This window comes from Haliotis rubra, unplaced genomic scaffold (assembly GCF_003918875.1).
Source record: "Haliotis rubra isolate DU_JTF1 unplaced genomic scaffold, ASM391887v1 Scf628, whole genome shotgun sequence".
Taxonomy (NCBI): domain Eukaryota; kingdom Metazoa; phylum Mollusca; class Gastropoda; order Lepetellida; family Haliotidae; genus Haliotis; species Haliotis rubra.
Window position 1 is genome coordinate 624684 of NW_025767333.1, and position 11707 is coordinate 636390.

Genomic DNA, 11707 nt, shown 5'->3' on the forward strand with positions numbered 1-11707 from the left:
GATTTACCGTGTTATAATAATAATGTAGCGTTATAGCAATTCAGTTGTGAAAGTAAATTAGCGATTAATTAATGATAGCAATGGAACTACCCGCGTGTATTACACACTTACTCGGGTCTTTCATAGACATTTTGAATGTCTTAAAACATGAAGACGCATTACGAAAATATATCTTTATTGTCACGGCTACTTCATGCAAATATATCAGATACACTCTTCAAAAAAGAAACGCATAAGCCTTTATTAGAAGAATGTATTGCGTGAGTATAAGGGGAATTAAAAAGGTGAAAATTCACACGTATACAGACAAAGAGTTCGCCAACACAACAGCAGTCTTTATTGTTCTGTTTATGTTGAATCGAGTCTACAACATGGCGTCAAAGTCAATACTTTGCATGGTTACCACTGGCAGCGATTATTGCTCGGCACCGTCTCGGCACAGACTGGATAAGTCGACGAAGTCGCTCTTGCGGAATTCTTCCCCACTCTTGCTGCAATGCGATGGCCAGTTGTGGGAGCGTCTGAGGCGTGTTTTGACGTTGACGTACACGTCTATCGGGTTTAGATCTGGAGGTCGGGAAGGCCATGACAAGACATTGACGTTAGAACTGGCAAGGTAGCTGACCGTGCTGTATGTGAAGTAGCGTTGTCATGCTGGTACAACTCCCTCTGGCAGTCCATACTCGGAAGCATGTGACGGGCAAGGACTTTGTTGATGTACCGATTTGCTGTCAAATTCCCCTGAACCACCACTAAATCAGATATTTGTGTGCTGGGTATCGCATCCCACACCATGACACTGTCTCCACCGAATCTGTCGACCTGTCGAAAGCAATTAGGGGCTAAACGTTCATTTCTCCGACGGTAAACACGCTGTCTTTCATCACGCCCGTGAAGAAGAAATCGTGATTCATCAATGAACCAGACTTACCATCTAGTTTATAAGGTTCCAGTTTCGGACTCTACAACACCACCGTATGCGATTGCGCCGATGGAAGTCTCTTAAAACAGGGGCGACAAACGGCCTTCTTGGTCGAATCCCTACGATTCCTGACAGGCATGCGCTGTGCACTGCTATAGCACGACGATGATGCAAGTGAGCAGCCCGGATGTAGCGGAGCTGGGCTTGGGTGGTAACACTTGGACGGCCACATCTCGGGCGAAATTGGTCTGCAGGAAACGATCCCAAAGGCGAGATATGGTGCTTTGATGTCGGCAACTGCTGACTGCGACTCCCCAGCTTCAAGGCGGCCTATGACAGTGTTTCGATTGGCGACACTCAGTCGTGGCATGATGATTTCTCTTTTCCAGGCAAAAACGAATGACAAAACTAAACACAACGTTTGTCTTTTATAGTAATCGATACCAGATGCTTTACCGTTTTCTTGCACGTGCATTGTGCTTTGTGTGCTGTCTTGGTGAATATTTGGCGAATATTTCTTCAAACGCTTCTAAAACATGGGGAAAAGTTACAATTGCCGCGTTTTGGCGCTGAAGCTGTTTACAATCACACAAAGATGGCGTTTTGGAAAGAAATAGTATATTTGTATTGTTTTGCCGCAGAGTCCAATATTCTCAAAATCATCTATGCATTTCTTTTTTTTTTGAAGAGGGAAAATTGTTAATAACGCTTTTCCAGGTTGCTGATTTTTGTTGTTATTGTTTGTTGTTAAACGTTAAACTCAGCAATATTCTAGCCATATGGCGGCGGTCTGTAAATAATCGAGGCTGGACCAGACAACCAAGTGATCAACAGCATGAGCAACGATCTGCACAATTTGGATTTGATGACATGTGTCAACCAAGTCAGTTCTCTTGAATCAATTATGTATTTCATAATTAGACGTATTAAAAGGCTTATAGAATTAGTTTACAAATAATCCATTATCTCGTGTAGTTTATTCTCTAAAACGTCGCCAACAGTATGCACGACGAATCCTACAGGCTTCTGCCACAGTGCTTATCACATATCATTTTTCAGGTTCGCCATGAAAGTGCTTGTTGTCCTATTTGCTGTTGTGGCCTCTGCTTTCGCAGCTGGGTGAGTGTTGACATTTTGAGCTCCATCCATGAAGTCACATTAACGATATTAACGCTCACGATTAGATAAATAATTCCACCTCAATTGATATAAAATATATTCCACCTCTGGATCATAATGAAATCACATCACGGTCACGTCTTATTTATACAATTTGTGTATAACCTTCCGACATTTGCAATTTAGCGGTTCTCAATTCTGTGTCATATGAAGCAATGTGACGTCGTATTGTTTCATGTTCTGAGAAAATACTATATGACGTCATCATTATTCATGATTACGTCATCTGGGTGATTTTACGAAATAACTTACTAAGACTGTCGTAAGTCTATGTTCAGGTATGGAAGTTAGGATCATCGGATGGTGCCGATTTGGAGATTTTACGAGCGCTTTCAGACATAATGCGTATTTCGAACACTTAATTCATCACACTGAAGACACATATGGGTACATTGTGTGAAATCCATTTCTGGAGGTCACTGGAATATCGCTCAAATAGCCGTAAAACCATACTCACACACCACCCAACTGTAAAAGCGCTGACTGCGGCATTAAGCAGCATTCAACCCAGCTTCGTGTTAAGAATATCACAGAGAATTGCGTTGTTTCCAGCGATGCCACTAGCGATGCTGTTGCCAAGTTCAAGGCCACCATCAAAGCCCAAGTCGAAGCACTCTTCCTTAGTGCCGACACAAATAAGGATGGGCAATTCGACAAGGCAGACATGGTCTCACTCTTCATCGACTACGATCCCAACGGTAAGACTACACCACTTGATCTGATTATCCTTCAATTCCTTGTCTCTACACTAAACCCGACATATACTGAGAGAAACAAATAAAGGAACACAAGAAACTTCAAGTTTCAAGTTAATACTTTCCAGTTTCATCACCAGCTTTGAATAGCCCCGGGGAAGGAAATCTGAGAATAAATAAAGGAACACTGTCATGAAGTGGCGTTCCCTTATTTGATCCCTCAGTATATTAACTTTGCATGGGTTCGCAAACATATTGGACAATGACAGTCTCGGTTACTCATGCACCTAAGGCGCACTGCAGAGCTGCGTTCCTCAAATATGCCATGAATCTGTTGAACCTCGTTCAGGGTTTGCCGGCGCTGTTACGAAAGCCTATTGCTTCCATGGCCTCCTTTCACAAAGCACTAAAGTGATCGTAAGTCACTAAGGTAACCTTAGTGCAGTGTTAAAGAATGGGAGTTAAGGTCAACCTTTGTAAAGGTTGCTTCGTGTCCCTGGTAACATAAATCAGGGCTCCGACCCTGAGGATAATGGACCCCAATTGCTTGTTGTTAAAGGACACTGAGGTGATTGGGTGGACCCTCTCGATGACTTGCTGTCATCGTATCAGAATGCTCATGATGTACTCTTGATGTGCTCTTGATGGACCATCAACATAGAGCTGCGGCGTAAAACAACAAACAAACGATCAAACATTATCCCCTTCGACCAAGGGCGTAGCTACCATTACGCAAAAAGCCCGGGCTTACACATGATTGTTGGTAAAATGGTTGGGCAAGCCCTCACTACTTTCTAAATATGAAGTCTGATCTTTGCAGGCGATAAGAAAGTGACGGAGAAAGAGTTCGTGGACAAGTTCACCGGAAACCAGAAGTCACTTTCTGTCATCGCTAAGGGCCTCTTCTTGGAACTCGATATGGACAGGAACGGTGGAATTACGGACTCTGACCTTGACCTTTACTTCAAGAAGATTGACCAAAATGGTACGTAAAAGTTGCAGTGATAGCTATAATATCTTCGTTTTAATTTAATTTTATCGAGGGATATGGATGGATATATTTTGAGAAGACGCCTTGAGAATCTTCCTTGATGGTTTGTAGTTTTCATAGGTGTAAAATATCAACGATGTATCGGTCCACAGTACTCAGAGAGGCTCGGGGATTACGTTGACTGTGTGGGACCTTGCTCACTATATCAACCACTGGTTTGTATGGTACAGCATAATAAACTGGGTTCTGAGGTTTCAGCGACACAAATTAAAAGAAGAAGGAATCATATCATGAAATTTGCTATCAAGTTGAGAGAACCTCAGATTCTCAAAAATTTGACGTTCAGGGTGCGGTTGTAAAAAGCAACCTTAGCGCTACGCCAGTCCTAAGTCTATGTTAAGGTATGGGAGTTACGATCACCTTAGTGCTAAGACCGCTTTGTACAACGGCATCCTGGTTAACACAGCTTAGTGCGTGGAGGTTTTCAGTGTATTTCAAGAGTGATCAGGTTATCGAATCTCAAACATGACAAAATGTTTCAGATGATGGCAAGGTTGAGAAGAGCGAATTCACGAAATATTTCACTGAGGTGAGTGTTTTGTGAAGATTTACAGCATGGTGTACCTGAAACCTCTTACATGCTCCAGATACAAGAAACCATGACACTCACATGTTCACACACCAGGTAACCATGACACTCACATGTTCACACCTCAGGTAAGCATGACACTCACATGTTCACACCCCAGGTAAAAAAAGACACTCACATGTTCACATCCCAGGTAACCATGACACTCACATGTTCACATCCCAGGTAAGCATGACACTCACTTGTTCACACCCCAGGTAACCATGACACTTACATGTTCACACCCCAGGTAAGCATGACACTCACATGTTCACAACCCAGGTAACCATGACACTCACATGTTCACATCCCAGGTAACCATGACTCTCACATGTTCACATCCCAGGTAACCATGACACTCACATGTTCACATCCCAGGTAACCATGACACTCACATGTCCCCACCTCAGGTAACCATGACACTCACATGTTCACACCCCAGGTAAGCATGACACTCACATTTTCCCACCCCAGGTAACCATGACACTCACATGTTCACACCACAGGTAAACATGATACTCACATGTTCACATCCCAGGTAACCATGACACTCACATGTTCACATCCCAGGTAACCATGACACTCACATGTTCACATCCCAGGTAACCATGACACTCACATGTTCACATCCCAGGTAAGCATGACACTCACATGTTCACATCCCAGGTAAGCATGACACTCGCATGTTCCCACCTCAGGTAACCATGACACTCACATGTTCACACCCCAGGTAAGCATGACACTCACATGTTCCCACCCCAGGTAACCATGACACTCACATGTTCCCACCCCAGGTAACCATGACACTCACATGTTCACACCCCAGGTAAACATGATACTCACATGTTCACGTCCCAGGTAACCAGGACACTCACATGTTCACTCCCCAGGTAAGCATGATACTCACATGTTCACACCCCAGGTAACCATGAAACTCACATGTTCACATCCCAGGTAAGCCTGACACTCACATGTTCACATCCCAGGTAAGCATGACACTCACATGTTCACATCCCAGGTAACCATGACACTCACATGTTCACATCCCAGGTAACCATGACACTCACATGTTCACATCCCAGGTAACCATGACACTCACATGTTCCCACCCCAAGTAAGCATAACACTCACATGTTCCCACCCCAGGTAAGCATGATGCTCACATGTTCCCACCCCAGGTAAGCATGACGCTCACATGTTCAGATCCCAGGTAAGCATGGCACTCACATTTTGACACCCCAGGTAAGCATGACACTTTTATTTTCTCGTCCCAAGTTACCATAACACTCACGTGTTCTCGTCCGAGGTAGCCATAACACTCACATGCCCGAGGTAGCAATAACACTGACGTGTTCCCGCCCGGGAAGCCATAACATTCAGGTGTTCCCGACCGTGGTAGCCATAACACTGACGTGTTCCCACCGAAGTAGCCATAACAGTCACATGTTCCTGCCCGAGGTAGCCATAACACTCACGTGTTCCCGCCAAGGTAGCCATAACACTCACATGTTCCTGCCCGAAGTAGAAATAACACTCAAGTGTTCCCGCCAAGGTAGCCGTAACACGTGTTCCCGACCGAGGTAGCCATAACATTCAGGTGTTCCCGACCGCGGTAGCCATAACATTCAGGTGTTCCCTTAACATTCAGGTGTTCCCAACCGAGGTAGCCATAACATTCAGGTGTTCCCGACCGCAGTAGCCATAACATTCAGGTGTTCCCGACCGCGGTAGCCATAACACTCAGGTGTTCCCGACCGCGGTAGCCATAACATTCAGGTGTTCCCGACCGCAGTAGCCATAACATTCAGGTGTTCCCGACCGCGGTAGCCATAACATTCAGGTGTTCCCGACCGCGGTAGCCATAACATTCAGGTGTTCCCGACCGCGGTAGCCATAACATTCAGGTGTTCCCGACCGCGGTAGCCATAACACTCGCGTGTTCTTGCCTCTGTGTTTCAGGTCTTCACTATCCTGTACATCCTTGAAATCAGGCAACAGGCAGCCACAACAGCAGCAGCATCGGGTTAAGGAGTGCAACTTGTGTATCTATATACTGAACTATCTAGGGACAACCTATATAAATTCTTGAACTTCTGATTTGATGTGTTGTCTCCAGTATGAACACAACAGGGATATCAAAGGTACTGATATATATAAAAGTGGACTAATGGAGGAGAGATATGTGTTAGTGTAATGAAACGGTTAGTGTGAGGGTTAATGGAAGGGTTAGTGTGAGGGGTTAATGGAAGGGGTTAGTGTGAGGGGTTAATGGAAGGGGTTAGTGTGAGGGGTTAATGAAAGGGGTTAGTGTGAGGGGTTAATGGAAGGGGTAGTGTGAGGGGTTAATGGAAGGGGGTAATGTGAGGGCTTAATGGAATGGACAAGGTTACTGTGAGGGCTTAATGGAAGAGGATAGTGTGAGGGGTTAATGGAAGAGGTTATTGCAGGGGTTAATGAAAGAGGTTAGTGTGAGGGGTTAATAGAAGGGGTTAGTGTGAGGGATGGTTAATGGAAGGGGTTAGTGTGAGGGGTGGTTAATGGAAGGGGTTAGTGGGAGGAGTTAATGGAAGAGGTTATTGCAGGGGTTAATGCAAGAGGTTAGTGTGAGGGGTTAATGGACAAGGTTATTGTGAGGGCTTAATGGAAGAGGTTAGTGCGAGGAGTTAATGGAAGCAGTTATTCCAGGGGTTAATGAAAGAGGTTAGTGTGAGGGGTTAATAGAAGGGGTTAGTGTGAGGGATGGTTAATGGAAGGGGTTAGTGCGAGGAGTTAATGGAAGGGGTTAGTGTGAAGAGTTAATGGAAGGGGTTAGTGTGAGGGGTTAATGGAAGAAGTTATTGCAGGGGTTAATAAAAGAGGTTAGTGTGAGGGCTTAATGGAAGGGGTTATTGCAGGGGTTAATGAAAGAGGTTAGTGTGAGGGGTTAATAGAAGTGGTTAGTGTAAGGGGGGGGGGGTTAATGGAAGGGGTTAGTGTGAGGAGTTAATGGACGAGGTTATTGCAGGGGTTAATGCAAGAGCTTAGGGTGAGGGATTAGTGTGAGGAGTTAATGGAAGGGGTTATTGCAGGGGTTAATGAAAGAGGTTATTGCAGGGGTTAATGCAAGAGGTTAGTGTGAGGGGTGGTTAATGGAAGGGGTTAGTTTGAGGAGTTAATGCAAGGGGTTAGTGTGAGGAGTTAATGGAAGGTGTTAGTGTGAGGAGTTAATGGACGAGGTTATTGCAGGGGTTAATGCAAGAGGTTAGTGTGAGGGGGTATTGTGAGGAGTTAATGGAAGGAGTTATTGCAGGGGTTAATGCAAGAGGTTAGTGTGAGGGGTGGTTAATGGAAGGGGTTAGTGTGAGGGGTTAATGCAAGAGGTTAGTGTGAGGGGTCAATCGAAGGGGTTGGTGTGAGGGGTGGTTAATGGATGGGGTTAGTGTGAGGAGTTAATGGAAGGCGTTAGTGTGAGGAGTTAATGGAAGAGGTTATTGCAGGGGTTAATGTAAGAGGTTAGTGTAAGGGTTAATAGAAGGGGTTAGTGTGAGGGGTGGTTAATGGAAGGGGTTAGTGTGAGGGGCTAATGGAAGGGGTTAGTGTGAGGAGTTAATGCAAGAGGTTAGTGTGAGGGGTGGTTAATGGAAGGGGTTGGTGTGAGGAGTTAATGGAAGGGGTTAGTGTGAGGAGTTAATGGAAGGTGTTAGTGTGAGGAGTTAATGGACGAGGTTATTGCAGGGGTTAATGCAAGAGGTTAGTGTGAGGGGTTAGTTTGAGGAGTTAATGGAAGGAGTTATTGCAGGGGTTAATGAAAGAGGTTATTGCAGGGGTTAATGCAAGAGATTAGTGTGAGGGGTGGTTAATGGAAGGGGTTAGTGTGAGGGGTTAATACAAGAGGTTAGTGTGAGGGGTCAATTGAAGGGGTTAGTGTGAGGGGTGGTTAATGGAAGGGGTTAGTGTGAGGGGTTAATGCAAGGGGTTAGTGTGAGGGGTCAATTGAAGGGGTTAGTGTGAGGGGTGGTTAATAGAAGGGGTTAGTTTGAGGGGTGGTTAATGGAAGCGGTTAGTGTGAGGGGTGGTTAATTGAAGGGGTTAGTATGAGGGGTGGTTAATTGAAGGGGTTAGTGTGAGGGGTGGTTAATTGAAAGGGTTAGTGTGAGGGGTCAATTGTAGGGGTTAGTGTGAGGGGTGGTTAATTGAAGGGGTTAGTTTGAGGGGTCAATTGAAGGGGTTAGTGTGATGAGTTATTGTAAGGACCAGCTTCCTTGACAAATTCCACAGGGAATGATTTTGTCTGGACCTGTTGGGACCCCACTTTACCATGTCCATACAAATTTACCAGAGTAAAATGTGTGCATGTGTGTACAGACATGTGCATGCTTGCAAGTGTGCGTGTGTGTGAGTGTGGGGTGGGTGGGGTGTGTGTGCGTGCGTGCGTGCACGTGCATATGCTGCTGTGTGTATTGTCTCCTCTTATAGAAATATGGTCTAATGGACTGTGCCAGCTCACTGAGATGCCATGTCACAGTTTAACATGAATACCTCACTCAGACACTGTGGACAGACTCTTGTCCAACCATAGCCACATAATGACTGGAGGATAATGACACCAGGCTAGATAATGACATGCATATTCTTTCAAATTCTTCTGCTCACAGTAGGTCCACATTAGCATAATGTGGTCACATGATCCTGCCACACAAAAGGGACACAACTCTGCACAGCAATTTGCAGTGGATTAAATGTCTGGCCGAAGTTACCTGGTCACATGATTCTGGCACACAAAATGGACACAACTTGACAGAGCAAACAACAGTGGCTTAGATGTCTGACCAACCAGGCCTCCAAACTGTATCCACAAAAAGACACACACATACATTTGATTCCAGCTTTCTCTTTATTTTGGAACAAATAAATTACACCACAAGAGATGATAAATTAATGGCAGATATTTCACAATAACTGTTAACAAAATAAGATCACTGGTTGCTAATGACACTCTAGATCTAGCTCCACTACAGGTTGTGCTGCACCTTGCACTTCATTCCCCCATGTTCAATCAAAAATAATTTTCTATATTCTTTCTTTATTCAAAATTTGTAATAATTATTGAGTAATATTGGACATTAGTACTGTAAAAGAATTGGGTGTATTAATATGTAACATTTTGTGTGAAATTATTTGCATTTACTGACTTAAGTAGAGATAATTTCGGCACTGTTCCTTGACAATATATAATGGTATTTGCGGCTGTTTGGGATCTGATTAATTGACGATGTAGTCAACCAAACCAAACTTACAACAGTTGCCTGTTTATTTCAACTTTTTCATTGTTTAAACTAAAATATTGAGGATATTTATTGCTTAATGGAACATAGGATTTGGAATTACATATATAATGATGATTTGATCATGAGGCACTAGAGTCAGTTTCATCATCATCATCATCATCATCATCATCATCATCATGAGAAACTGAGGAACAGCCACATAACTGCATGGAGCTAAATACTAGACTATAATGTGGATTTCCTTTCAACAAAACACAGACGACAGAAATTTGAACTTTCACAAGAGACCATGTTTCACCTTCCAACTTATCCACAAGCCTTCCTGGCTGTTTTACCCTAAAACCAACCATCAAATAAATAAAAATTGATCTCTTCAAATAAAACAACCTTTCCACTATGAAACAGGCATAAAGAAAGGGGCATGTCATGGCTTATAATTCGTATCATAAGGATGTGTTGCCAAATGTGTTCACATACGAGCATGTCAACTACCAACTGTTGACACAGATGTCACACTTGATGGAGGTCCTGTACTGTACACGGAGGTCTTATGTAGGAACTTTAGTATGGTATTTTCAGATATTCTACCAAGCAAATAAATTCAACTGTTTTCATAATATTTTACAAAACAGCTACAAAACACTGTATATGTACAAAGTGCTGTAATACATTCAAAGTAACTTAAGTGCAACTTTGATACTTTTGAATTTCTTAAATGAAATATAAATATATCTTGTCAAGATTCAAGTGTTAGTATCAATTGGTAGGCCATGAAAACACAAATGAAAATCAATTGTAATTAAGTTATAGCCATTAAAAATTTACATATGTATATTTTCACATGCAGGTGTGCGCGAAAGGATGGAGACGGCACAGCACAGGTAAATGACTCAATCACTTTGTCGGCACTTGTGCACGTGCTTCTCGTACACCTGGCTGTTCATCTCAATGAACTCCTTCAAGCCCACAAGAACAGCGCATCTGGCATATGCAAATGAGCCTCACAGTGACCCTAATGCAGCTGATATTGTACCCCAGATCATAACGCTGTCAACTCAACTATCTCTTTCAAGAACACATGGCCTGATGTAACGTTCACCCGGGCAGCTGTTGACACGTGTCAGCCGCCAGCTCCTTGACGTGTCTGCTCCTCTGGACGTCGATATTGGAATTGGTGGTCGGGTTGGGCGTCTTGCACGGATACAGTAGACGCTTAGCCATCGCCGAATTGTCCTCTGTTGCACCTCCGTTGCAACGTACGGCTGCAAGTGTTGCTGGAACCTGTGTCAGAGGTGTGTGGTTTGAATCCACCGGCTATGACTCGATACTGGTGCGTCGGTCTATAACTGGATTGTTTGGCTGAAAACGTCGCCATACTTGCCAAATTGTATTTCTATGGACGTTGAATCGACGACCACCGTCACGCTGCGAGGTACCACACCTAAGCATACTACAGCCCTCAGCTGTCAGTTTCCTCGAGGCGTGGTATGTCGAACTTGTTCCAGAACGATGAAAATAAAGGTGTTCTTCTGACTTCTGCACGTGTCTGGCGTTTTAATGTGAACATTGCTGGCCATTTTTCTCGAATACTGGTATGTCATGCTTCTTGCAACTTTCGCGCTGTTCGAACAACTATTTCGTTGCGTTCTTCGACCATTTTAACACCCCCTTTCACTAGTTCAAATCCAGAATTACATTCACAAGATTACCAATGAAAAACGTTTATGTCACAATAGCTTTGCCTATGAGTATAACTACAAGCTATAGCGTCCCCAACAGAATATGTATACATACTCTCACAAAAGCAAACAAAGGTGATATTGACATATGACATTTTAAATGTTTATCCAAATTAGTGTTTGATTGTTATAATTTCGCCATAATAATGGTGGTTTGTGTGCATTGAACCAGTGCACAGCGCACAAACGCCTCTTCGGAACTTTAATGCACGTTTACGTTCGGAAGCTGGTGTCGAAACTTGCATGAAAATGTCATGGAGAAAAAGTGGTTCGCAATATGCATCGT

At 43.7% G+C, this 11707-nt stretch overlaps 1 protein-coding gene and 1 long non-coding RNA gene across 2 annotated transcripts; one reads left to right on the plus strand and one right to left on the minus strand.

The window, feature by feature from the left end:
* Window positions 1-1981: 1981 nt before the first annotated feature.
* On the plus strand, window positions 1982-6512 carry LOC124256440. The gene is made up of 5 exons (XM_046690437.1): window positions 1982-2041; window positions 2654-2799; window positions 3617-3781; window positions 4330-4376; window positions 6375-6512. Exons 1-5 carry the CDS (start codon window positions 1989-1991, stop codon window positions 6441-6443), a joined length of 480 nt encoding a protein of 159 aa, XP_046546393.1. The 5' UTR covers window positions 1982-1988; the 3' UTR covers window positions 6444-6512.
* LOC124256442 lies at window positions 2920-10595 on the minus strand. Its single transcript, XR_006892913.1, has 3 exons — window positions 10581-10595; window positions 5707-5711; window positions 2920-3028 (listed from the first exon to the last, which is right to left on the minus strand). It is a non-coding gene; the product is annotated as an uncharacterized LOC124256442 (long non-coding RNA).
* Between the last annotated feature and the right edge of the window lie 1112 nt (window positions 10596-11707).

Coding starts and splice junctions, on each gene's coding strand:
- LOC124256440 (XM_046690437.1), top strand. CDS start 1,989: ATGAAAGTGCTTGTTGTCCTATTTGCTGTTGTGGCCTCTGCTTTCGCA. Junction 2,042..2,653: donor GCCTCTGCTTTCGCAGCTGG/GTGAGTGTTGAC, acceptor CGTTGTTTCCAG/CGATGCCACTAGCGATGCTG. Junction 4,377..6,374: donor TCACGAAATATTTCACTGAG/GTGAGTGTTTTG, acceptor TCTGTGTTTCAG/GTCTTCACTATCCTGTACAT.